The sequence below is a fragment of the Pocillopora verrucosa genome, chromosome 7, assembly GCF_036669915.1.
Source record: "Pocillopora verrucosa isolate sample1 chromosome 7, ASM3666991v2, whole genome shotgun sequence".
Taxonomy (NCBI): domain Eukaryota; kingdom Metazoa; phylum Cnidaria; class Anthozoa; order Scleractinia; family Pocilloporidae; genus Pocillopora; species Pocillopora verrucosa.
In genome coordinates, this window is record NC_089318.1 from 479,673 (window position 1) to 506,015 (window position 26,343).

The following is a 26,343-nucleotide window of genomic DNA, read 5'->3' on the forward strand; positions in this document are numbered from 1 at the left end:
AGAGACGGCTTTGTTTTACAATAGTAGGGTCGCTGTGTGCACTTCTTGCTCAGAATTGATTTCCTTTCCTTGGTCCCGTTTCTTTGAATTAAAAACTGACAGAATGTTATGACGAAAATCAGCTGGACGCTCCTTATGATCCAAACTCTCCAGGTGCCCATTTAAATGGAACTCTAGCTAAAGAAATTCCATAAGTAAAAAGTTATATTTCTAATTAAAGGTCTCTATCCGCCCTCCAAGAAACCTGAAAGGGGCAGAAACAAAGAAACCTGAGGAGGATTACTAATAGTTCCCACGTGAACATATTCAATTGAAACCAGCGGAAGAAAAAGGAAAATAAAATGTTACTATAGTATGCAAAATTATGAGCCACTTGAAATATATTTGCTCGCGCGCGATTGATTTAAAGGCATTATGTGACCGAATATTCTCCAGCTAAAAGTAGGGGATATCCAAAGATACTACCCTTTCAAAATTTAATTCAAGAAGAGAGAGTGTTCTATGGTTCTTACATACGAAAGCAAACGTATTTGTTTGTTCATTAAGTCGTACCAGAGAACATTAAAAAGAAAACTCCCAACGCAGCTAACAGTAAGCTGTTCGTAAACGTTTTTTCCACGTGTTGCAAAATATTTGAAGGATAATAAACAAAATAGCATCTGTTTTGCGGGAAAATATACACGTATATTTTTCCTTGGACTTAATATGTTTCTCGAAGCTCACAGTTTTCCTCGAGCTTTGCTCTTAAAAAAATGTTTGCATCTTGGAACAAATAATGTCCGCGGACAAATATCCGAGCACATTATTGCACCAAGCAGAGGCGCAATAATGTGTTTGAATCAGGATCTATTGATCCCGTTTTAACAAACTAGGCATATTTAATCAAGTCTAATTTCTCATCTGGGTCGCAAGGTGTTATAAGAGAAATATTGGGGTTGGCGGTACAAGATCACAAAGTGATCGCGTACAAAAATGCCAACTGTCTTTATTACTTTACATATTACAGAAATTATTTTACAAAATCATTTGATGAAATTATTTAACGAAATCATTTGATGGAATTACTTACCGAAATATTTTGATAGAATTATTGAGTGGAATCATTTGATAGAATCATTTTATATATTTTTCTATACTATAGGAGACTAGCGCTATATCATCATTTTTCCATCGGGAGACATTCTCAGAAAACAGGGAAGTCAATGTTCATGACACCTCTCTAAGGTGCAATATGATTTGTGTAGCGTCTCAAACAGCTTCTTCTCATTTCCATTTCCTTATTTGTCAGTCAGTGATGGCTTTTAGGGGATTTCCCGAGGAAATGAGGCATCACATTGCTGTCATGCTCTCCTAAATCATGTGAAAGTCTCGTGAGAATGTTCGAGACCTTTACAAATTAACAAATAGAGAAGCCTTGGCTGTGCTCTGTTCTGTTATAAAGCACGCAGGAAGCGGCTAGAGCACGAAAGAAGTGTAGGGAGAAACACGAGACGTAGTCAAGTGTTTCTCCCCACTTCTTGAGTGCTTTAGCCGCTTCCTAAGTGCTTTATAACAGAACAGAGCACAGCCAAGGCTTCTCTATTTGTTAATTATAATAAAGAATCCATTAGATTCCCCGAGCATTACTTTCAATTTTCAAAACAAACTTTATTTCCAAAGCGAACAACAGTGTCGTCAGCATGCTCTATACTCTCATAAAGCACGCTCCAATAAGCCAATCAGAATCCCTGTTAGAATGGTTCAAATAATCTGATTGGCTGCACAAGACTAAAGCTGTCAAAAGTGTCAAACCATCAAAGTTAAAAAACCATCAAAGTTCACCTTCTGCGATAGTTTACAAACTAAAATAGTTCGGTAGGTCGAATTTAACACTTTTGCCTGAAGTTTTTAAGTCTCTAATACAGAATCTTGAACTGAAATGTTCAGTGAACTTCAGCCGAGTTATGGCTCATAAAAACACGTAAGTTTTTTCACATGACAAGGTAGAAAACAAGCTGTTCAGGGCGAGTGTTTTTTTAATGAACGACAGCCGAATTCACCGGAATATGAAGATCGCTCGGGATGACAGCGCCGAAAAACTCGGCTGCAGTGACAGATGTGACTTTCCACTCAACGCATCGGAAAGGATATCAGAGCAAGCTCTAATTTTTCCACTCGAAGGGCGGCCGATGTAGTTTCTGAGGCTTGCTGTGATGACCGGAGATCGCCATGATGAGCGAGCCGCGATGGACTTCAGCGTGATCATATTCGCTTAGACACCGTCATGATTAGAATGAATTTTAACAGTTATGCCAGTTTGGTTATATTTTTCATCATTTCTGTTTTGTTCTGTTTTGTTTTTGAACACTGAACTTTATATACTATATGAGTGTTAGCCGTGTTTGATTTTTATTTCCGTACGTAAGCTTGCAATCTACTGAGCGTGAATCAATCTTTAAAACCTCGAATGTCTATTTTGTTTTTCCTTTGAGGATTTTCGTATCTGCTCACGTTTTAATAACGTAAATTACGGCGCCTGGTATGTTTACAAACCTTTATTTGGTTCTTCTGTTGCTACTTGCCGGCTCGCTTGTTCCGAAATTTCACTTTCAATTATCGGAAAAAAGCTAAAAGGAAGTCCCGGAAAAGGTCGAACATAGTACAGTTTGGCAGATGGCGTGACAGCTCTAGCTCAGCTCTATGCTCTATAGAGTACGCTCTTTCAACCAATCACACCGCGCGTTATATCCGAACTTTATTATAATATATGTTAAAAGCTAATTTCAATAAAGAAACTAAAGGAAGATTAGCAGCTGGTGTTTTCACGACATCGAAAGAAGCGCGGCAATTGGGCCCCGAAAAGCGCTGAACTTTTAGTTTCATTTGTGAGGGAGATAGCGAGACAGTAAGTAAAACGCCTTTTAATTCTCTTCCTTAGCTTTTCTTCCTACATTCTGAATGTCTTGGTAGAATAACACCTTTCCCTACCCCTCATCAACAGGAACACTTCCAGTTTCGAATGTTGCATTCGATCGTATTTGGCTGATTTACATGTTTAAACGGGGTTAATAAGCACACAGGTGATTCTGTTCTGGAAGCTCTTCATGGTAGCTTCAAATCCTTTCCATGTCTTTTATTTTTCACTCTTTCTATCATTTGGCTTTAAACAAATGCTTCCACTGGTCAGATAAAGAACGCTTGTAAACGCTCAGCTCGAAAATGAAAATGAATATTACGTGTGAAGATGTTAACATTTTTGGTCAACCAACGGTGGAGGATTTAAAATTCATTTGAAATCATTTGATGGAATTACTGAGTGGAATCATTTAATAGAACGATATTATGTATATTTCTCCATGCTATAGGAGACTAGCGCTATATTATCATTTTCCATTGCGAGACATTCTCAGAAAACAGGGAAGTCAATGATGGCTTTCAGGGGATTTCCCGAGGAAATGAGTCATCATACTGCTATCATGTTTTCCTAAGTCATGTGAAAGTCTCGTGAGATAATTTCTAATCTTTACAAATATATATTAAAAGCACGTTTTGATAGGTACTTGAGAAACATTTCCTGGCATCATTTGCTTCTGATTTAACTGGTTGACGTGAAGTGAACAGTCCGGTAAGTATAACGCCTTTTAATTCTCTTAGCTCTTTCTTCCTACATTCTTGATAGAGTAACACTTTTCCCTATCCCTCATCAGCCGGAACACTTTCAGTTTCGAATGTTACATTCGACCGTATTTGGCTGATTTACGTGTTTGAACGGGGTTAATAAGCAGGGACACAAGTGATTCTGTTCTAGAAGCTCTTCTTTTTTCACTCTTGCTATTATTTGGCTTTAAACAAATGCTTCCACTGGTGAGATAAATAACGCTTGTAAACGCTCAACTCGAAGATGGAAATGAACACTGCGTGTATAGATGTTAAAATTTTTGGTCAACCAACCGTGATTGATACGGGACGAAGCAATCCATATGCGTTGCTAACAAAAGTAATCGCAAAAATTAGAAAATTCAATCGTCACAGAAAATGAATGGAATATGAAGCTGGAGCTAAGATTTAAACTATTCAAAACTATGAATGTCTTCTGATTAGAGTTTCTTTTAATATGAACAGCGGAGGATTTAGAATTCTAACCGTTATTGTCTCAGGAGACAGACAGAGACAGCTCTTCTGTAGAATTTTAAAGAGAATTCTGTTTGTAAATACGGCCCTAAGAGTGACAGGGAAAGCAGGAACAAAAGTAATGTTTTGTTACCCAGTGAGAAAAAATGGTGCACCTTTCTGCATCGAAAACCTGGGGCGATGATCGCTTTTGTCTAACTAAACAGCCTCCAGTTAAAGGTTATGCAAGATCTAAGCGCTTGCTGATTATTTTCCGTGTCATTCGTATTCATTTATTTCGCTCTTTATTTTTTTCACACCTCCTCGTTAGTGTTTTTTTATTAAGTTTGTCAGCGTTTTACTTCGTTAGTTACAACTTTTCGTGCGTTTCTCATACCGCACGTCATTTCGCAGCCCTCTTGTATTTAAAGCCAGTTTCTTTTACGCATAACCGCTTTTCATGCTAGTTTAACCTATAGTCGCGCTTAGCGCAGTTCTCTGTTCTCTGCACACTTTTTAATCGCACACGGTCCAATGACTGTTTGTCTAATTTAGGAGTAAACGTCTGCAAAATAAAGGGTATGACAGACTTTAACATGAAGAAAAACAACACTGACGTTATCAAAAATCAAATATGAATCCAGGTGTTACACTTGCCAGTCGCAAAGTGTTTAACATGAAATGCGTTTTTAGGTAAGTTGTTCCATGCATGTTCTCACCAACCGAGCAAGGGATTCGCCTCCTCGTATTTTACAAAACGTCCTCTCGCACATTCATACCGTTCAGCTCTGTTTATAAAACAATTATTAAAGATTGGTATAAAGCTGAGTGAACATTTAAGTAAATCGTGGGAATTAAATATCTTATTTCTTCTCTTTTTCTTTAAGAATTTAGATCTGCCACAACATGCCATTTGAAGACCTTATACAGGAAGTCAATGATAACATCGAGCAAGAGAAAAAGAAGCGAGCCAGACTGAAAGACCTGGACCTCATTGTGTTTGACAACTCACTTCGTGAGAGCACTGTGGGTCAGCTTCGTGGGCACACACTAGAAAACAAGCGTAAGATTTACGATGAAGTCAGAAAGTGTGGATTCCAGTTCAAGATTGTGGCTGCCTATTCTCATATGCCACGCGTGGATGACTCCTGGGTCGCTGAGATCGTCCGTGCGTGTGAGGAAGGCAAAGAAGACCTGGGTAACCTATTTGCATTCAGTGAGTTTTTCGAGTCGGTCTCTCAGGGTATTCCTGACACCAAAACTATTCCAGTGGGTCTGAGAAAGATGCAACAGCAGGGATTGATCAATCCTATCATAGAGATAGATTTGGCCATAAAAAGCATCAACTGGGAAAAGTTCACCGAGAAGGACATGTTCACACTGCTGACCGAAAGATTCAAATGGAGCCGAAAATATTTGTCTCCAGATGCCAAGATCATGGTAAATCTACGAGACTTTCCGGACGCCATGGTCTATGAAATGGAGCGGCTGTTCAGTCTTGTGGACTACATCGCGTCCATGCCTGAAGCTGAGCGTCCTTTTGGAATCATGTTTGAGGAGCCAACGGGCAAGTTTTTACCAGAGGAGGTTGGCGCCTGGACTGCTGGTAAGCTTGCTCACTAAATAGTTGACACTCCTGTATGTGATATATTTCTTCTGGTCCCGACAAGGATGACAAGAGATGATCATGTTGAAAAAACAGGTGGAGTCATACCAGAGACAAACATTAATCAATAAGTGATCATAGGGCTTGAAACAAACTATACATCAAACAAATTGTAACGTTAAAACAATGCAGTTAATACACTTCTCTACAGAATGTTTTCATTAAATCAGTCTTTGGTTGTTCGTGTTGTTGTTGTTATTGTTGTTGTCTGTAGTTGTTGTTTCTGTCTTAATGTCCTTGGCAATGGTATTGCTTAATTATCCAAGGAGCATATCAGGTTTAAAGTAAGAACATGCTCTGAAGATTTGCCAGCCGTAAAAGTTAAGGCCTGCGTCAATACCTCTTTATGTAATATCACAAGGATCGCGATGTGATTTAACCTTTACATACTAACTTGAGTATTTGTCATATTATCGAGGTGTACGTAAGATCATGGATTCCCATGGGTGGACCTCTGGACACCTCTTGGCTCATGTTCACAAGAAGTGGGCTCTTGGGGAAATGGTGCAGCTTGAATGCCTTATAAACGGAGCTAACGGTATCTGGGCAAGCATTTGTGAGGAAGGAGCTGCTCTTGGTCACGCATGTTATACAGTCACGATGATGAACCTCGTCCGAATGGGGAACAAAAAAGTCCTAAAACGCTACAACTGCCCCGCTCTAAGGGATGCTGCATCTAGCGTGACTAAGATCACCACTGGCCTTCCACCCCATCCCAAGCAAGTCATCTATGGCGAAAGAGCGCTGGACTTAGCATTTGACTTTGGAAGCATCGCAGGTGGAACCGCTGGGGAAACCGACTTTGACCTGGCTGAGTTCTTTGGAGAAGAATCCCCGGTGAGGATCAGTACACTTGCTTCCGAGAGCATGATCCTGGACAAGCTGGTAGATCTGTTTGGTGAGGATAGACAGTTTACAAATGCAATGGCTGCTGCAATGAAGGAACAAATGATTGAAGACCTGACGAACAACACCAAAGAAGAATACACGAGTGCAATCGGCATCGCCATGTTGTTTGATAAATCAGGAGGAGAACTCACCACGGAGATGCAAGAAGTCATTAAAATTGCCGAAGTGGAGAGTGTACACGCCCAAAATCTCATTAAAGAGGTTCGTAGCATATGGAACAAGTGGGACATCAAGGAAGAAGAACAAAATGACGATCAGCTGATGTTCTGCTCCTTCTACAACGGGTTCATGGCTCCTTACTTTGGATGCTTCATGTGCGATGACACACAGAAGGCCTTGCAAGCTATCAACATGGATAATGACGGATACATCGACTGGAATGAATTCCTGGTGTATCTCAAGTGGGCGATGCGTCAATATCCCAACATCAAAGATGTTGATGAACTGTTAAGCTGCGCCTTCAACAAGGGAATCATACCCGCCATGCGAGATGAAGTACTTGGCAAAAAAGGAAGGCAAGTCGGAGAAAGAAGTTCAAGTCCAAATGAAAAATGATTTAGGCATTCCGTTCGCACTGCCTCATCCTAAACCTGCTGCCATGCTTGAACTTGCAATTCATGCTATTGGGTTTATTCTGATAAATTATTAGTCAACATTAGAAATATGGTCAATTGATCGGTGTAAGTTTAGCTGTAGGTGCGATTTTTTTCCTTCACAAACTTGTTGTTAGGGCTTAAGGTTCTGGTTTATTTTAAGGTCATAATCACGCGTCTGTACCAGTCACCGGTGTATGGCTGGATTAAAAGAAATATATGTGATTGTGAGTTGTACCTCTGTATCTGGTAAATCATAATAAAAACACTTCAAAGACGGATTGGATATTTGTTTATCCCGGCAGAAGAGACGACGACTGTTTTTCTGCAATCATTTTATAGAGAATAAAGTAACGAAGATTTACGTAATTATCAGAAATTCAGGTAGCCTTCTATTCTCTCTCTGACCAATTTCAGTCGAGGTTTTTAAAGTTTAAAAACAGCCCATTGGGGCCTGTTAGAGAAAGGGCGGTAAAGGTGTGATAAGCAGAAAACAGGACTAAGAATAGGTTTCGGTGAGGGCCTTACAGTGGAGTCGTGTCAATAGGCTGTAACTGAATCAACAACCATATTTCTAAAATTTTTTAGCCTCACAATTCTATTTTCACACACGAGTGGCAAATCTGTTTTCCCATTTTCAACTTTATGTTTTTTATTTGGATGAGAAGAAAAGCTTACAATAGCAAATGAGCTAAGACCAAGCGCGAGTCAGCAAACAAATGAAAAGCCGGTGATAGTGCATAGAATGAAAGTCAGGGATACCCAATTTCATTTTGATATAACGATTAAAGCAAAAAAGCCTTGGAATAAACGAAATGCACTCAAACAATGTATGTTTACTGTTCTAAGGGAATAAAAACCTGACTGGAAACAATTGAATTATCCAATTAGTATAGTATTAATACTTCATCTGCTTGCTGTTCAGGATGATGGGCGAGTTACAATTAAATCCTTTCATCTGTTTAAAATATTATTTTCCACCCAAACAGAACTTACACTGCAGAATTCCGTATCAAGAAATGGGCCATTGTTGTGGGTTAAATTCGACTTCACAAGTTCAAACAAAAGCCTTTTGTTGTTTGTTGCGCTGAGAAAATTGTGCCGAGACTCGGCGAAGATGAATTTCAAATCGTCGCAAAATTGTTGGCGTGATAAATTAGCGGCACTAGGGGAGAGGGGTTGGGAAAGTCGCTCATGAGGGTGATGTTCACACAGGGGTACCCAAGGGAGAAAATGCCCTTCACTACGCTTGGTCTCTCAGTATATTTTTTTTTTATCAGCGAACCAGTTGATTATAAATTTAGTAACACGATAAGGATGCTTTGTTGTTAAAAACATTTCACGAACTACACTCGGCAAGAGGACGAGAGGAAAAAAAGCAAACTAAACAAAACTGAATCTTTTTTGAACAGCTTTTAAAGGTTTTCAATGTGAACATAAGCGTAAATATTCCGTAGTGTAACATGTCTTGAGCGTTTTTCACTCTTCGAATTACATACCGAATAGCCATTTAAGAATTATGTAATAAGGCTTATTCACTATTGTTATTAACCCCAAACAAGATAACTGTAAATGCTAAGTTCTTCATACTGTACTTTGGATCAGTTGATAATAGCGCGCAGCACAACGCCGCAAAACGATGAAGCTTTTATCGATGTTTTACTTGGTCAAGAGTTGTGAATTTTAAAACTAACTTGCCTAACTCGTAGAAAAGAAAGAAAATAAAACGGTTCGTCTATGAAAACTCGCACTTTGGACTGGAAAAATCGCCCAATTAAGCCGTTGGATGGAAAAAAAGGATCAATGTGGTCGTTGTAATTTAGTCTTAAAACAATGAAAGCATTGGTTAATAGCGCGGCTCTTATCAAAGAAGCGCTAGTATTAATACTATCACGCTTTCACTCTCCTAACGTAAAGAAAAAAGAAGAAAATTTTGTGTTTGGGAAAATACCACTCAGGAAATAAAAAACGCTCAACTTAAGTGATTGGATTGAAAAAATGATATTTAAAAGTTAATGTTCTAATTTAGTCTTGCAGTGAGAACACTGGCGGCGCGCGCGGCTTTTAACAAAGAGGTGATAGTTTTAAAACTATCTAGTTTAAGTCGTAACGTAAAACAAAATAGAAGAAAGAATTGGCATTTGGGAAAATACTTCTTAGGAATTAAGAATAACACCGAGTTAAATCGCTGGACTTAAAAAAATCAGTGATATTTGCGGGTTGTCGTTCCACTTTAGTCTTCCAGTGAAAACTCTGGTGGCGTGCGCGGCATTTAACAAAGAGGTGATAGTTTTAAACTACTCTGCCTTCCTTTTTGTCGACAAAGAGCATCGCATAATTAACGTTACTATTGTTACCGTATGATAGTTTTATGTTCTTTCAGTGCCTGGCCATAAAGACAGCTATTTTTCAGTGACCATTAAGTTAGCTTTGTCAAAGTTAGTCAGTCCTTCCACCGATTGAGCCACTAGTTGCCTGACTCGTCTTTTCTAATTATTTCTGGCTACCGGTGTTAATTGCCAGAAGTCCTTTTTGGTGTTATAAAAAACATTTTAGTCTCTGTAATTCTCTGCTTTAGCAGCAGTCCTTCAGCATTTGCTTATTGAAGCTGAGCTACGACTTCATTCAGCTGAGTTGCCATGGAGTTGTGCCGAATTCTCAAATTGTGGTTCTCTTCCCGAAGACGCCTTATTTCGGCCGCATAAACCTCTTTAAGAGATGGCTGTGTCTGTGCCAGTGTGCAACTTTGTGCTCGATTGTGATGAAAATGAGTTAGAAAACTCTCACCGCCGACGGACTTAACCTTAAATTTCGACAACATTACTTAGTGAGTATCAGTCCTCATTACACCCAGAGGTTTTTTAGTCACCATCATTTTATGCCTTGTGTTCATTCACGGATAACTTAAACAAAGCGATTGCTTTTAATACAATGCAATTGAAGCAACTAGAGAGGCAAGTGCGAACTGAGATCGCTCATCATGAAGCGGCCGCGTGTATCATAAGAATTGATCGATATTAAGGAATATTGCTGTTTTTCTGCGCTAGGTGCATATGCCATTAAATAACTAATATGCCCGCGGATTAAATACTTTGTAAGCATTTGCGTTGTCATTAGATGGTTTCTTTTTGGGTTTCCTCTCAAAATTCTTTATTGTTGAAACCAGTGTGTCGACATCGATGGGAATAAATGCAAGTAACGAGCATCCATATGTTCCGACATGTATTCGAGAATAAGCCGTAATGTAATAAAGATCGTCGGTGGCAAATGTCGTTTGAGATCAGAAGAGTGAAAAGACAATAGACTTCTTATCTTGTCTCACAAATCTTGCCGTCTGGAAAATCAGATGCCATCCTCACGGTACATAAAACCTTCAGCGGCGTTCAGTCATTCATCTCTCAAAGGATTCAATTCATCTCTCAAAGGATTCAATTCATCTCGGTTTTTGTTTTTTGTTTGTTCTTTTTTCCAGAGGATGAAAAACTTCGTCAATATCAGTGCGCAACAAACGCAGACCAAGACCCTGTTCTAAAGCCGCGGTTACACGAACGATTTTTTTGAGTGTTTGAGTATGAGTGTTATGGCGAAAATCAGCTTGACACTCCCTACGATCCAAACTCTCCAGGTGCCGATTCAAATGGAACTCTTACTAAAGAAATTCCGTAAGTGAAAAGTTATCTTTGCAAGTAAAGGTGTCTACCTTCCCGAAAATGTAAAATTCAATCTTGTATTTGATAGTAATGTTACAAATCACCCGAGTATCCTATGGTCTTGAAAAAATCAATGGCACCTTACTATGGACGACATGGAGTTTTTTTTTCATCTTTCTTACTCTACTTATCTACGCGAAGCGTCAGGAATTGCGAATCTAAGCAGTATGCAAGACACTTGTCACACATGACCTTGCTTAATTTAACATGGTGTTCTCTGTTGTTCAGAGTAAGAGTTTCTTGACAGGTGCGCATGATTCGATAAGAAGCACAAAGGAGTTTACCAACATTAGAACATAAATTGTTAAAGAGCAGTCTCTTCGTAGACAAGCGGGAAAAACATCTGATGATATCATACCATAGGTGCTTGACCCACAAAATTTACTTAGCGTTGTAGGAAAAACTTGGGAAAGTTCCGCACAGCCCTTTACTTCATTCTGCATACTGTGAAAACAGGGTTTTGCCTTCACAAATGAACGGACGGACGGGGACAACTCTTAAAAACTCTTCTGGCTAAAGGCTTTCCTTGGGGGCACTCGCTGGCTGCGGGAAGGTAACCGGAATCTATTACGGTTGCTGACTATCCTTGAGAGAATGACTAACGACAACAGGGTTGGCTCCAACGTAGATTTAATCTTCAAGCTCTACTACAACTTTGACCAGAACGGGCCTGGCCAGGGCTGGTCCGACCCCGCTCTCTTCCTAACTTTCTCACCCAACCTAACTCCTAAGCTTTACAGAACAGTCCTATTTAAGCGTAACGTACATGGATAATGTAATGTCATGAATAATCTAAAGGATCATGTAATCTACTACACTATTGGCTAAGTAGGAATTTCGTCTTTTACAATATTAATTACTTTTAAGAGTTCCGGTGGATAACAGTTACACAAAAAGACATGACAGGTGGCTGTTACAGTTTAACACTAATAACAACTGTTTACAGGTGACTGAAGGAGAACTGGTAGCGTTTACGCTTTGCTGATCTAAGCTTTCTACGTGGAATATTGTATTTTTTGAGCGTAAGCATGAAAGAACTTGATAACTAAAAATCACTAAAAATCCTATCGTTACATTCCTCCCACCTTAAATCGAGACCTCCTGGTCGAGCGAAAAAAGGAGAAGGTATAATAACTACAAGAAACGAAAAAGCACAGCGAAGTAAAACTATAGGGATTTTTTTTTTGTTGTTGTTTGTTTGTTTTATAAATTTTGTATTTGATTTTGTTTTGTGCCTGAACCGCGGCATAAACCGAACAAGCCGAAATATAATGGCCTTTTTTGAGCGTAAGCATGAAAGAACTTGATAACTAAAAATCACTAAAAATCCTATCGTTACAATACAGTTCTTGGATAAAGAAAACAATGGTGGAAATGATAGATTAATAGCCTTTGGTACTACGGCTTTGTTTTACAATAGATCAAGGTTTCTACGAAAATATTTTCAAAACAAGAGTATCGATATCGCTCTTTTTAACAGAGCTCGTCACGAGATACCACGAAGAAAAAGTTATTGTTAAAACAAGTAAGGAAATGGAAATGAGAAGAAGCTGTTTGAGACGCTACACAAATCATATTGCACCTTAGAGAGGTGTCATGAACATTGACTTCCCTGTTTTCTGAGAATGTCTCGCAATGGAAAAATGATGTGAGATCATAGCACTAGTCTCCCATAGTATAGAAAAATATACAAAACAATTCCATCAAATGATGCCATTAGACAATTCCATCAAATGATTTCATTAAATAATTTCAACACATGATTACGTCAAATAATCTCCATAATATGGAAAGTACCATTTTGAAGGCGATCACTTTTTGATCTCGTACCGCCAACTCTGGTCCTATACTATTTATAAGTAACTTTCGCAATCACCACTTCCCTTCGCCTCGCTAGATTTCTATAAGCTCTAAGGTCATTCAAAAGTACCGGATATAACTTCTCGTTCGAGAGACTTGTTTGTCACACACAAATTAGCCCTGGGGCAGAAAGACTCGATAAAAAAATCTGCTAAACGCAACCAGAAAGTAAGATATAGAAAGTGAAAAATAAAACCAGTCAAAAGGGTAAGTATCTTTTCAATTTTCTTAATTTTTCCGTGACAAATAATACTCAGGTGGTTTTATTAGTTGAAAACTGAGTTTTGAAAATATTCTGTGTCGTCCACGTGAGTAAAACGTCTGCGTATACACGCTTCCTGTATATAACAATAGGGTCCACACGAAAAAGGTAGCGACAAATCCACAATCAAAAATACTGCAGTGTCACGGTTGTAACACATAAATGGTAAATGTTGTGTAAAGGTTGATGCTTAGCAGTGTTAGCTTAGTGATTATTTCTTTTATTCTCATGACCAGAGATTTTGATTTAGGGGTGACATTGTTTGGAGAATTACATTCAGTGCTGGTCATTCTTTTGGTTAAGGGGCAAATAGATACTAAAGCAGAAAAGTGAACTGTTAGGCTGTTTATCCGCCTTGAACCCAGAGAAACTGAATGCTGGTGTCTTTATGACATCGAAAGAAGCGCGGTAATAGCCCCGAAAAGCGCTGAACGTTTCATTTCATTTGTGAGGGAGATAAGGACACAGTAGCGTGATATCCACCCAGCTCTCTGTTGTTTACAAAACAACGCAAAATGACCAAACTTTGCGTTGTCTGGAGAACGTGAACGACGACCGCTAATTTCTTAAATATCTATTTCTAATTTAACGCTGTGTTCCATATTAAATTTCGAAATAGTTTTGATAGTGAGAAAAAAGCTAAATGACTTTACAGTGTCGCGATAATCGCAGGTAAAATATAAGTTCATCTTTTAACTGACTTTGTTCACGGCGTCGCCGCCGTCGTTTCTTAAACTCCCTACTAAACTAACGGGCCCGTAAGGTTATTCTGTTTTTATATTCAAAATGGAGGTTTCGAAATGTTGTGAGAATTATACAAGAAAACGAGTAGCCAAAGAAACAAAATGGACTGGTCAGGTTGCCAGAGCCTGCTTCCCTTTTCAATAACTTTTGTTTCTAAAATATGGCTCCGGGACCGTTAAGTTACCGGGACATTCGAGAAACGGTGCCCAAGTCAGGTATTCTCGTCAACAATGATTAACCCGTTCATTTCCCTGGAATGACTCGAAACTAACTTGTCCTTGAAACAACATATTGTCCAGCACAAAGATAGGAGAATCGAAAAACGGAGCAGCTTGAAAGTTTCATTTCTAGCACTAAGTTTACAAAGAAATGTGTTGGGAGAATTAATTAAGATATAAAAAAAGAATTAATTAAGATGTAAAAGGTTAAATTAGCCGTGGTATGTCCAAAGGGTTTAAGGATAAAATTTCAGCCCCAATGGATTCCTAACTCTACACGGCACGTTCCGGGATTTGCGTAAGAGTTCGAAGCCTTACCTTTTCCATCGTTGAACACACACACCCCTCCCTCCCGACCGTCGTGAATCTTGTTTCTCCCTATGAGCCGGAACACTTTCAGTTTCGAATAATGCATTCGACCGTATTTGGCTGATTTACTTTTTTTTTCTGAATTATAGACGAGCTTGAACGCATAGGAGCGTAGCTTTCAGTTTGTACTAGCGTAGGCAATGCTGTTAATGCACGCATTGATTTTGGCGTAATAGCTCTGTAATAATAATTTATGCTTTTAAGCCGGATATAAGGAACCAAAAGATGTCAACGAAAAATTTTCGGATCAATATCAGTATCTGGGCAACTGCCCACTTACCCCTCCCCTAACTCAACAACAGTCAATTGATAACAAGTTAAGGTTAAAGTTGGGTTAGGGGAGGGGTAGGTGGGCAGTTGCCCAGATACTGATATTGATCCAAATTTTCAAGAAAAAGCAAAGTTCAGGAGGACAAACTCATCAGATGACGCACTGCACAAAGTCATTAGAGCAACAAAAGCAACAGAAAAAGTTTCCATGGTTCCAACTTTGCTATCAGTGTGTGACTAGGCTAGAATTCTTAACAAAAAATCACTTTATCGCTACCTAAAATACACGATTGAATTACGTGACTGAGTCACTGGTCACGGTGAATTGCAGTATGTGCTGTTATAGATTACGAGCAGTCCCTTCTTTTGGACTAAGTCCGTCGCGCGAGTTAAAAAAAATCAGGCCTAAAAAGAGAAAAAAAGATATTAGCACGCCGCTAGGAGCTCTTGGAGTAAAGCACCAACAAATGTTTTTTCTTCATTGATTTTTTTTCGAACTGCTCCACGGACTTCGCCAAAAAGGAGGAACTTAATAAAATCCTGTAGTTTGGTTCTGAAATGCTCATAAAGGTTTGATTAGCTTAAGCTCTAGATCCTCTATAAACTCAAATATAAAAAGAACAGAAACTAATTTTTTAAAAAAAGTTTCTCATTAACACGTTGACCGAACGCTAATCAAAATGATATTCGGTACGTTTTGTTCACTTTTTTTGTCACGAGACACAATCATTTGCTAGAATTTAGCCCTTTAAAATGTTTATAAAACCAATCAGTGCGTTGTAAAAGCTCTGCCCTACTATCTTTCCTTTTTTAAATGGTTAAAATCTAAGATTTATGCGGCTACCAAAATAAACGGTTGGAGTTTGCTCAACGGACTAATTTGCATAATTCTGCTGTCACGCTAGCAAAATCACCACAAGTTTAAAGTCACTAAGGCGAAAAAAATTAATGCTTTGGAATATCTTATTAGAAGAAATCAACTGGATTTTTCGATGATCTGGTCTGGACTTGAGAAATATCACCCACGAAAGAAAGAGTACTTTTGACCAATTTCAGAAAGCTGTCTAACGGGTGTTTTTAAATATATTATGGCGAACTTCTGAATAAACACATATCAGATTTGAAACGCTTTCCAAATCCCTCATATATCACAAAATTTGGGAATGCAAACGATTTTCTTGCTGCATGCAGTGTGTAACGGAGAGCGAGCTTGTCAACTTTTGAAATTTTCGATGTCTCAAGAGGTCAAATAAGGGCCTTTTTCAGCTTTGATTATTGAAAGCTCTGAATTTTTTATTTGAACGTATTTCCAGAAACTAGTTTGGTTTTATTTACTTACCACAAAAGATAGTTTAATGGGCAAAGTTTGAGGCAAAACTTTTCTCCAATGCGGAACGCCTCAGACCGCTCTTACAGAGATCGCCACCTAAATCAGAAGCAAATGACGCTAGGACAGGAAACGTTTCTCGAATAGCTATCAAAGAAATGCAAAATAATTGATAACAGGGAAAAATAAAAAGGCCTGTCAAAACAGCATGTAGGCGCGGGAGGCAAAGTCAACAGACAACAGAGAGCTGGGTGCAGAGGATATCACGCTGATCTCACGCTGCGTCGTCATCTCTTTCACAAATGAAACGAAAAGTTCAGAGCTTTTCGGCGCTCGATTACCGAGCTTCTTTCGGTGTCATAAAGCCTAACATTTCTTGATTATTAACAAACTTTCCTTGTTAGAACCATATGAAATGTATGTAAAACTGTATGGAGAATATTGCTATTGTTGACAGAGTGTAAAGGGTTAGTTTGAGGTAATCACATCTCCATGACAATAGGCTTCGAATGGGCACGATTTGAAAAAAGGGAGGAGTTTAACACTATTAGTGAGTGATCACTCACTAAAAGTGTTTTAACGATTTGAAAAAAGGGAGGAGTTTAAAAACTCCTCCCTTTTTTCAAATCGTGCCCACGCTAAGCCTATTGTCATAATGTCAAAATGACCACGTTTTTTTTTCCACGTTTTGATAGCTACTTGGGAAACTTTTCCTGTCATAGCATCATTTGCCTCTGATTTAACTGGTTGACGCAAAGTGAACAGTCCGGTAAGTATAAAGCCTTTTAATTCTCTTAGCTCTTTCTTCCTACCCTCTGAATGTCTTGTTAGAGTAACACCTTTCCCTACCCCTCATCAGCCGGAACAGTTTCAGTTTCGAATATTGCATTTGACTGTATTTGGCTGATTTAGGTGTTTATAAGCAGGGACACAAGTGATTCAGTTGTGGAAGCTCTTCGTGGTAGCTTCCAATCTCTTTTCATGTCATTTATTTTTCACTCGTGCTATTATTTGGCTTTAAACAAATGCTTTCACCGGTCATATAAATAACGCTTGTAAACGCTCAGGCTCGAAGAAGGAAACTAAAACTGCTTGTACAGATGTTAAAATTTTTGGTCAACCAACCGTGATCGATACAGGACGAAGTAATCCATCTGCGCTGCTAACAAAAGCAATCGCAAATATTAGACAATTCAATCGTCACAGGAAATGAATGGAATTTGAAGCTAGAGCTGAGATTCTATAACGGGACCTAATTAGTTTTTACCAACAGAGTTGATAATGTGAATTGCTCGTGAGTTGTTGTTTGAATAGATAATCACATGATTTCGAGTGCAAGTTGGGATAAATCAACACGAGTGAATTATTCAGAAGCTAACCAAATTGCACGAGCCCGTAGCGCGAGTTTAATTTGTAGTCTGAAAAATTTACCATCTCAAATTGCACGAGAAAAGTCATACGAGTGCTAGTTAATAATTTTTAAGCCAAAACCTGACTGTTTTCGGCTTTACTTCGCGTCATGGCTCACTGGTTCTGCCGCTTACCTATGCCTTGAAGTCGGGCTTTTCACTCATGAACCCCCTTCAAGCTCTTAAACCATAGCTCTGTTGCGAATAACAGAGCGTTTTTGTTCTAACTCTGTTGGGTATCGGCCGACAGCAGTAACTATTAAGCGAAAGCTATCACGCGAAAGCTATCACGCGAAAGCTATCACCATACGCGATAACAAAAACAATTGCAAACTCGCAGACAATTCAATCGTCACAGAAAATGAGTGGAATATGATGCCTGAGCTAAGATTCTATGACGAGACCCAAACTATGTATGTATTCTGTGTAATTTCCTTTAAATATGAATAGCGGAGGATTTAGAATTCTGATTGTCTCAGGAGACAGATGTTTGAAAAGGTGGGAAGCGTAAGCAAACTTGAGCCATAACAGCTAAAAGCGTCTATTTATATAATGAACTCGCCAACGAATAATATCTGAACTATCGTTATTCGATAGCGCTAAGTCTCTCTGTCTAAACTGTGAGTAAAAGGGACAAGTTTCTAAAGAAACTGTGGTGCTGCGTCCTTTGGGCTATTACTTTAAGATAATTAGTTTTTACTTACTGAGTTGATGACGTGAATAGATTCTAAGGCTGTTGTTTGAATAGGTAATCACATGACTTCGAGTGCAAGTTAGGATAAATCAGCACGAATAAATTATTCGAAAGCTAACCAAATTGCACGAGCCCGTGGCGCGAGTTTAATTTGTAGTCTGAAAAATTTACGATCCCAAACTGCACGAGAAAAGTCATACGAGTGCTAGTTAATAATTTTTAAGCCTAAACGTGACTGTTTTCGGCTTTACTTCGCGTCATAGCTCACTGGTTCTGCCGCTTGCCCACGACTTGAAGTGGGGCTTTTCCCTCATGAACCCCTTTCAAGATCTTAAACTATAGCTCTATTGCGAATAATAGAGCGTTTTTGTTCTTTCCCTTTTAGTTATCGGTCGACAGCAGTAGCCATTAAGCGAAAGCTATCACACACGCAAATCTTCCTTGTCTTTCGTACCGCGAATTGTCGGGTAAAAGTCCCGGATAATTTTTTTTTGGGTTCTCCGGTTCATACTTTTATAGCCCGCCGTTTGTACTTTGTTAGATATTTTAGATTATAGCATTCTCCCTAAAACTCTGAATTATGGTCAAACTTGCAAAACCGTAAACATCTAATATATACCTGGAATGTTGATTGTCTTGTAACAAATCACAAACGAGATCTTGAGACCACAGAAACCACAGAAACCGAATGCAGTTCATTATAAAACAAACCACGAGCTGCCCCGCAGCCAATTCCAACGGACCCCGTGTGGTTAAATGCTCCTGGAAACCTAAACATGTTTATCGTTTCGCTTGAGAGCATGAACTATATAAAAAACTGTTTTTTACTGATCTATCATGAGGAGCTTTGGCCAGCATGGCAGCATGCATTCTACGGAGGCGCTATATTTCTGTCATCAGTGTAGAGAATTACATCAACGTTTGCGGTCGGTAGGTGTCTGTGCGGTTACCAATACAGCATCTATGCTCGAATTTCAATTACGAAAACACAAGAAATCTGGCATTAAAATCACTTGGCGCGATCTTATCATGGAGGCTGAAGTCTTCGATCGATCGGCAGAGTTTTCTATAGTTACGGGATCCAATCTCGACCCCAAAAAGTCCTGGTATGTGCTAACGAAAAGTTAATGTGAAATCAGGCCGAAAGCTTTTGCAAAGAACGAATTTTTTCGTCGATTCCGCGATGACTACAATACGTTCTGTCCCGCCAGCAAGTCTCAAGCGTGCCAACAAAGGCTGTTCGTTCAACGCCAGGTAACCAAATAACATGCATGTTATATCTTCAATTGGTCTCTGTGCCGGAATAATCAGACCGGGAGAAATCCAGCAGATTGATTGGCAAGGTCTCAAAATATAATCCTGTTATTGATGCGGTAAATCAAATCGCCCTCGACCGTACCCTTTAGCCGGGAAACACCTCCAGTCGAAATATCATGGGAAATTGCAATGATGTCAGTCAAGAATAGCCGTGCTTGACAAAGACATTCGGGAACTAGTAAAGGATAATAATTATACAAGTTAATGGTGGATGCCTCAAATTTCAGTAAAAAAAAAAGAGTCCAAACAAAGAGCGGTCTCCTGATATAAATAAGTGTGAATTCAATTTTTTCATGTCCTCTTGGTTGGTGTATACCTGAGGATTACCTTTAATCTCTTGCGTACCCCCTTGGGTAGTGTATACCTGAGGGTTATTTAAATCTCTTGCATACCCTCTTGGGTAGTGTATACCTGAGGATTAATTTTTAATATCTTGCATACCCTCTTGGGTAGTGTATACCTGAGGGTTATTTTTAATCTCTTCTATACCCTCTTGGGTAGCGTATACCTGAGGGTAAGTTTTAATCTCTTCTATACCCTCTTGGGTAGTGTATACCTGAGGGTTATTTTAATCTCTTGCATACCCTCTTGGGTAGTGTATACCTGAGGATTAATTTTTAATATCTTGCATACCCTCTTGGGTAGTGTATACCTGAGGGTTATTTTAATCTCTTGCATACCCTCTTGGGTAGTGTATACCTGAGGGTTATTTTTAATCTCTTCTATACCCTCTTGGGAAGCGTATACCTGAGGGTTAGTTTTAATCTCTTCTATACCCTTTTAGGTAGTGTATACCTGAGGGTTATTTTAATCTCTTGCATACCCTCTTGGGTAGTGTATACCTGAGGGTTATTTTTAATCTCTTCTATACCCTCTTGGGTAGCGTATACCTGAGGGTAAGTTTTAATCTCTTCTATACCCTCTTGGGTAGTGTATACCTGAGGGTTATTTTAATCTCTTGCATACCCTCTTGGGTAGTGTATACCTGAGGATTAATTTTTAATATCTTGCATACCCTCTTGGGTAGTGTATACCTGAGGGTTATTTTAATCTCTTGCATACCCTCTTGGGTAGTGTATACCTGAGGGTTATTTTTAATCTCTTCTATACCCTCTTGGGAAGCGTATACCTGAGGGTTAGTTTTAATCTCTTCTATACCCTTTTAGGTAGTGTATACCTGAGGGTTATTTTAATCTCTTGCATACCCTCTTGGGTAGTGTATACCTGAGGGTTATTTTTAATCTCTTCTATACCCTCTTGGGTAGCGTATACCTGAGGGTTAGTTTTAATCTCTTCTATACCCTCTTGGGTAGCGTATACCTGAGGGTTAGTTTTAATCTCTTCTATACCCTCTTGGGTAGTGTATACGTGAGGGTTATTTTAATCTCTTGCATACCCTCTTGGGTAGTGTATACCTGAGGGTTATTTTTAATCTCTTCTATACCCTCTTGGGTAGCGTATACCTGAGGGTTATTTTTAATCTCTTACATACCCTCTTGGGTAGTGTATACCCGAGGGTTATTTTTAATCTCTTCTATACCCTCTTGGGTAGTGTATACCTGAGGGTTATTTTTCATCTCTTGCATACCCTCTTGGGTAGTGTATACCTGAGGGTTATTTTTCATCTCTTGCATACCCTCTTGGGTAGTGTATACCTGAGGGTTATTCTTAATCTCTCCTATACCCTCTTGGGTAGTGTATACCTGAGGATTATTAAACATCTCTTGCATACCCTCTTGGGTAGTGTATACCTGAGGGTTATTCTTAATCTTTCCTATACCGATGATCGATTTTGAGAAGACTGATGTCTTCGGAAAAGCTAAAAATGCCGTTCCAAACTGAAACCTTCGCACATAAAAGGTCATTATATATATAAGAATAATTGCATTGCGCCGAAGCTTGAAGCCGAACGAGGAGACCATCAGTTGGAAGCAATGTGTATATTCTGGATAATCTAATCAACACAGTTTCTGGACTTTAAAAGTTAAAAACCATGACCTGTATAAAGAAGGGTTTGTCGGAGGTAACCTTACGTAGACCTTCATGCCACCAACAGGCGTCGAACCTTGGCTTGAATTACTTATGCAAATTAGCTGGCTGCACATTGAATGTGCAGCCAGCTAATTTGCATAAAATTTTTTTCCGACGCAAAGCTCGTCATGGTTTAGTTTCAGTAAAGGTCTAACTAATTCGAGGGTTCTTTTTCCAGATTCCTCTTCGCTCGGTCAGTTTAGTTTTTATCACTAAGAGAATACTCCTTCAACTGTTCTGTAGAATTTAAAAAAGAATCCTGTCTGCAAATACGGCCCTAAGGGTTACAGGGCAGACACGAACAAAAGAAACATTTCTTCCCAGTAAGAAAAAATGGTGCAACTTTCTGCATCGAAAACCTGGAGCGATGATCACCTTTGTCTACCTAACTTAGCTTCCACTTAAGGTTATGTAAGATATAAGCGCTTGCTAATTATTTTTCGTGTTATTCGTATTTGTTTATTTCGTTCTATATTTTTTTCTCGTTAATGTATTTTGTTATGTTTGTCAGCGTTTTTCTTCGTCAGTTTACAAGCGGCCTAAGCTCACGTCTCGAGAAAAAGTCAACGATTCATTCATGAAAGCGTCACCCGTTGCGACTCGGTGTTAAGTTACGAGAGAAAACGTTGACAATTTGAACACGATATAAGTAATACTATGAGGAACGAAATGTGGTCGATTTACAACGAGAAATATTTCAAAATATAAAAATTTTAGTTTCAACTTTTATGAACATTTTTCACCTAAATTCAATAAAACTTACTCACATCCTGTGTGTCCGTTGTAGTTTCTGGCCTTTCTGCCGTTTAAAACTTGCTTTAATATCACTGTTATTCCTGCTAAAAGACGAAGTAGTCTTTTGGCAGGAATAACATAACTCTTATTGATGATTTTGGTTTTTCAACCTGCAACTACTGTTGCTCTCTAAAACAAAAGTGTTTTGAGTTGGAAAGATAACGTATTTGCTGTTAAAGTTCATTATGAATAACACTAATAAATCATATTGCATTGTAAGTCTGACTCTGAAAATACAATTGTGACTGCAGTGGAACGCAAAAGATATCATGGTTTATTCACTGCACACTTTTTAGTGGCACACGGTCCATTGACTGTTTTGTCTTATTTAGGAATAAACATCTATAAAAAAAAGGTATGATTAATCAACTGACTTTATAATAAAGAAAAACAACACTGACGTCAACAAAAATCCAATACGAATCTAGGTGTTACACCAACCATAAAATTCGTTTTCAGTTAAGTTATTCCATGCATGTTCTCACCAACCAAGCAAGGGATTCGCCTCCTCGTATTTCACAAAACGTCCTCTCGCACATTCATACCGTTCAGCTCTGTTTATAAAAGAATTCTTGAAGATTGGTATAAAGCTGGGTGAATATTTATGTTAATCGTGGGAATTAAAAATCTTATTTCTTATCTTTTTCTTTAAGAATTTAGATCTGCCACAACATGCCATTTGAAGACCTCATACAGGAAGTCAATGATAACATCGAGCAAGAGAAAAAGAAGCGAGCCAGACTGAGAGACCTGGACCTCATTGTGCTAGACAACTCACTTCGTGAGAGCACTGTGGGTCAGCTTCGTGGGCACACACTGGAAAATAAGCGTAAGATTTACGATGAAGTCAGAAAGTGTAGATTCCAGTTCAAGATTGTGGCAGCCTATTCCCATATGCCACGCGTGGATGACTTTTGGGTCGATGAGATCGTCCGTGAATGTGAAGAAGGCAAAGAAGACCTGGGTAACCTATTTGCATTCAGTGAGTTTATCGACTCGGTCTCTCAGGGTATTCCTGACACCAAAACTATTCCAGTGGGTCTGAAAAAGATGCAAGAGCAGGGATTGATCAATCCTATCATAGAGATAGATTTGGCCATAAAAAGCATCAACTGGGAAAAGTTCACCAAGGATGATATTTTCGCGCTGCTGACCAAAAGATTCGAATGGAGCCGAAAAAATCTGTCCCAAGATGCCAAGATCATGGTGAATCTACGAGACTTTCCGGATGCCATGGTCTATGAAATGGAGCGGCTGTTCAGTCTCGTGGACTACATCGCGTCCATGCCTGAAGCTGAGCGTCCTTTTGGAATCATGTTTGAGGAGCCAACGGGCAAGTTTTTACCAGAGGAGGTTGGCGCCTGGACTGCTGGTAAGCTTGCTCGCTAAATAGTTGACACTCCTGTATGTGATATATTTCTTCTGGTCCCGACACTGATGACAAGAGACGATCATGTTAAAAAAACAGGTGGAGTCATATCAGAGACAAACATTAATCAATACGAGATCACAGGGCTCGAAACAAACAATGCATCAAACAAAATTGTAACGTTAACACAATGCAGTTAATACACTTCTCTACAGAATTTTCTCATTTTATCAGTCTTTTGGTTGTCCGTGTTGTTGCTGTTATTGTTGTTTTGACTGTTGTTGTTGTTTCTGTCTTAATGTCCTTGGCGATGATATTGCTTAATTATCCAAGGAGCATATCAGGTTTAAAGTAAGAACATGCTTTAAAGATTTTCCAGCTGTAAAAGTTAAGGCTTGCTTACCAATATCTCCTTACGCAACATCACTAGGATGGCGATGTGATTTAACCTTTTCATACTAACTTGGGTATTTGTCATATTATCGAGGTATACGTAAGATCATGGATTACCATGGGTGGACCTCTGGACATCTCTTGGCTCATGTTCACAAGAAGTGGGCTCTTGGAGAAATGGTGCAGCTTGAATGCCTTATAAACGGAGCTAACGGTATCTGGGCAAGCGTTTGTGAAGAAGGAGCTGCTCTTGGTCACGCATGTTCTACAGTCACGCTGATGAACCTCGTTCGAATGGGGAACGAAAAGGTCCTAAAACGCTACAACTGCCCTGCCCTGAGGGATGCTGCATCTAATGTGACTAAGATCACCACTGGCCTTCCACCCCATCCCAAGCAAGTCATCTATGGCAACAGGGCGCTGGATTTAGCATTTGACTTTGGAAGCATAGCAGGTGGAACCGTTGGGGAAACTGACTTTGACCTGGCTGAGTTCTTTGGAGAAGAATCCCCGGAGAGGATCAGTACACTTGCCTCCGAGCGTATGATCGTGGAAAGGCTTGAAGATCTGTTTGGTAAGGATGGGCAGTTTACAGAGGCAATGGCTACTGCAATGAAGAAACAAATGATTGAAGACCTGACGGGCAACACTAAAGAAGAATATATGAGTGCAGCCGGCATCGCCATGTTGTTTGATCGATCAGGAGGAAAACTCACCACAAAGATGTCAGAAGTTATCGCAAAAGCCGAAGTGAAGAGTGTACACGCCCAACATCTAATTGCAGCGGTTCGCAGTATATGGAACACGTGGGACATCAGGGAAGGACAACCGGATGACGATCAGCTGATTTTCTACTCCTTCTACAACGGATTCATGGCGCCTTACTTTGGATGCTTCAAGTGCGAAGACACACAGAAAGCCTTGCAAGCTATCAACATGGATAATGATGGATACATCGACTGGAATGAATTCCTGGTGTATCTCAAGTGGGCGATGCGTGAATATCCCAACATCAAAGATGTCGATGAGCTGTTAAGCGTCGCCTTCAATAAGGGAATCATACCCGCCATGCGAGATGAAGTACTTGGCAAAAAAGGGAAGGCAAGTCAGGGAAAGAAGTTCAAGTCCAAATGAAAAATGATTCAGGCATTCCGTTTTCACTGCCTGATCCCAAACCTACTGCCATGCTTGAACTTGCAATTCACGCTATTGGGTTTATTTTGATAAATTATTAGTCAACATTAGAAATATGGTCAATTGATCGGTATAAGTTTAGCTGTAGGTGCGATATTTCCTTCACAAACTTGTTGTTAGGGCTTAAGGTTCTGGTTTATTTTAAGGTCATAATCACGCGTCTGTACCAGTCACCGGTGTATGGCTCGATTTAAAGAAATATATGTGATTGTGAGTGGTACTTCTGTATCTGGTAAATCATGATAAAAACACTTCAAAGACGGATTGGATGTTTGTTTATCCCGGTAGAAGAGACGACGACTGTTTTCATGCAATACTTTTATAGAGAATAAAGTAACGAAGATTCACGTAATTATCAGAAATTCAGGTAGCCTTCTATTCTCTCCCTGACCACTTTCAGTCAAGGTTTTTAAAGTTTAAAAACAGCCCATTGAGGCCTGTTAGAGAAAGGGCGGCAAAGGTGTGACATGCTAAAAAAACAGGACTAAGAAAAGGTTTCTGTGAGGGCCTTACAGTGGAGTCATGTCAACAGGCTGTAACTGAATCAACAGCCATTTTCTAAAATTTTTCAGCTTCACAATTCTATTTTCACACACGAGTGGCAAATCTGTCTTCCCATTTGCAATTTTATGGTTTTCATTTGGATGAGAAGGAAAGCTTACAATAGAAAATGAGCCAAGACCAAGCGCGAGTCAGCAAACAAATGAAAAGCCGGTGAAAGTGCATAGATTGAAAGTAATACCCAATTTCATTTTGGTATTACGATTAAAGCAAGAAAGTCTTGAAATAAACGAAATGCATTCAAACAATGCATCTTTATTGTTCTTAGGGAACAAAAAGCTGACTGAAATCAGTTGAATTATCTAATTAGTACGTTTTTTACAGTAAATGGTTTGAACCCGGGGGTAACATGTAATAGTGTAGTTTGATCGTCCGGGTGGGTGTAATCCTGAAAAGGACTGTTGTCGGTAGTGGTGACTGACGTTTCGAAAACCTGAGCGGAAGTCATCATCAGAGTCAAGTGAAAGGTTGTTGTCTTCACTTGACTCTGATAATGACTTCCGCTCAGGTTGTCGAAACGTCAGTCACCACTACCTACAACAGTCCTTCTCAGGACTACACTC

General features: G+C 39.3%; 2 protein-coding genes across 5 annotated transcripts; both read left to right on the forward strand.

The window, feature by feature from the left end:
* The first annotated feature begins 2,767 nt into the window (after positions 1-2,767).
* Positions 2,768-8,040, forward strand: LOC131774496 (uncharacterized). Of its 3 annotated transcripts, none has more exons than XM_066170350.1 (4): positions 2,768-2,884; positions 3,536-3,604; positions 4,977-5,695; positions 6,174-8,040. In XM_066170350.1, the coding sequence occupies exons 3-4, from the start codon at positions 4,996-4,998 to the stop codon at positions 7,217-7,219; spliced, it is 1,746 nt and encodes a 581-aa protein (XP_066026447.1). In that variant the 5' UTR covers positions 2,768-2,884; positions 3,536-3,604; positions 4,977-4,995; the 3' UTR covers positions 7,220-8,040. The 3 variants fall into 3 exon arrangements, with proteins under 3 accessions (XP_066026447.1, XP_066026448.1, XP_066026449.1); XM_066170351.1 differs by having other exon boundaries at positions 2,782-2,850; XM_066170352.1 differs by having other exon boundaries at positions 2,789-2,884; positions 3,523-3,604.
* Positions 8,041-16,695: 8,655 nt separating this feature from the next.
* On the forward strand, positions 16,696-25,581 carry LOC136276721 (uncharacterized). Of its 2 annotated transcripts, none has more exons than XM_059090545.2 (3): positions 16,696-16,786; positions 22,917-23,635; positions 24,120-25,581. In XM_059090545.2, the coding sequence occupies exons 2-3, from the start codon at positions 22,936-22,938 to the stop codon at positions 25,157-25,159; spliced, it is 1,740 nt and encodes a 579-aa protein (XP_058946528.2). In that variant the 5' UTR covers positions 16,696-16,786; positions 22,917-22,935; the 3' UTR covers positions 25,160-25,581. The 2 variants fall into 2 exon arrangements, with proteins under 2 accessions (XP_058946528.2, XP_066026015.1); XM_066169918.1 differs by lacking the exon at positions 16,696-16,786 and adding an exon at positions 19,239-19,374.
* The last annotated feature ends 762 nt before the right edge of the window (positions 25,582-26,343 follow it).

What these genes read in the sequence shown, in the direction of transcription:
- LOC131774496 (XM_066170350.1), top strand. Translation starts at nt 4,996, where the DNA reads ATGCCATTTGAAGACCTTATACAGGAAGTCAATGATAACATCGAGCAA. An exon ending in GGTTGGCGCCTGGACTGCTG is followed by an intron (nt 5,696 to 6,173) that starts GTAAGCTTGCTC and finishes CATATTATCGAG; the next exon opens with GTGTACGTAAGATCATGGAT.
- LOC136276721 (XM_059090545.2), top strand. Translation starts at nt 22,936, where the DNA reads ATGCCATTTGAAGACCTCATACAGGAAGTCAATGATAACATCGAGCAA. An exon ending in GGTTGGCGCCTGGACTGCTG is followed by an intron (nt 23,636 to 24,119) that starts GTAAGCTTGCTC and finishes CATATTATCGAG; the next exon opens with GTATACGTAAGATCATGGAT.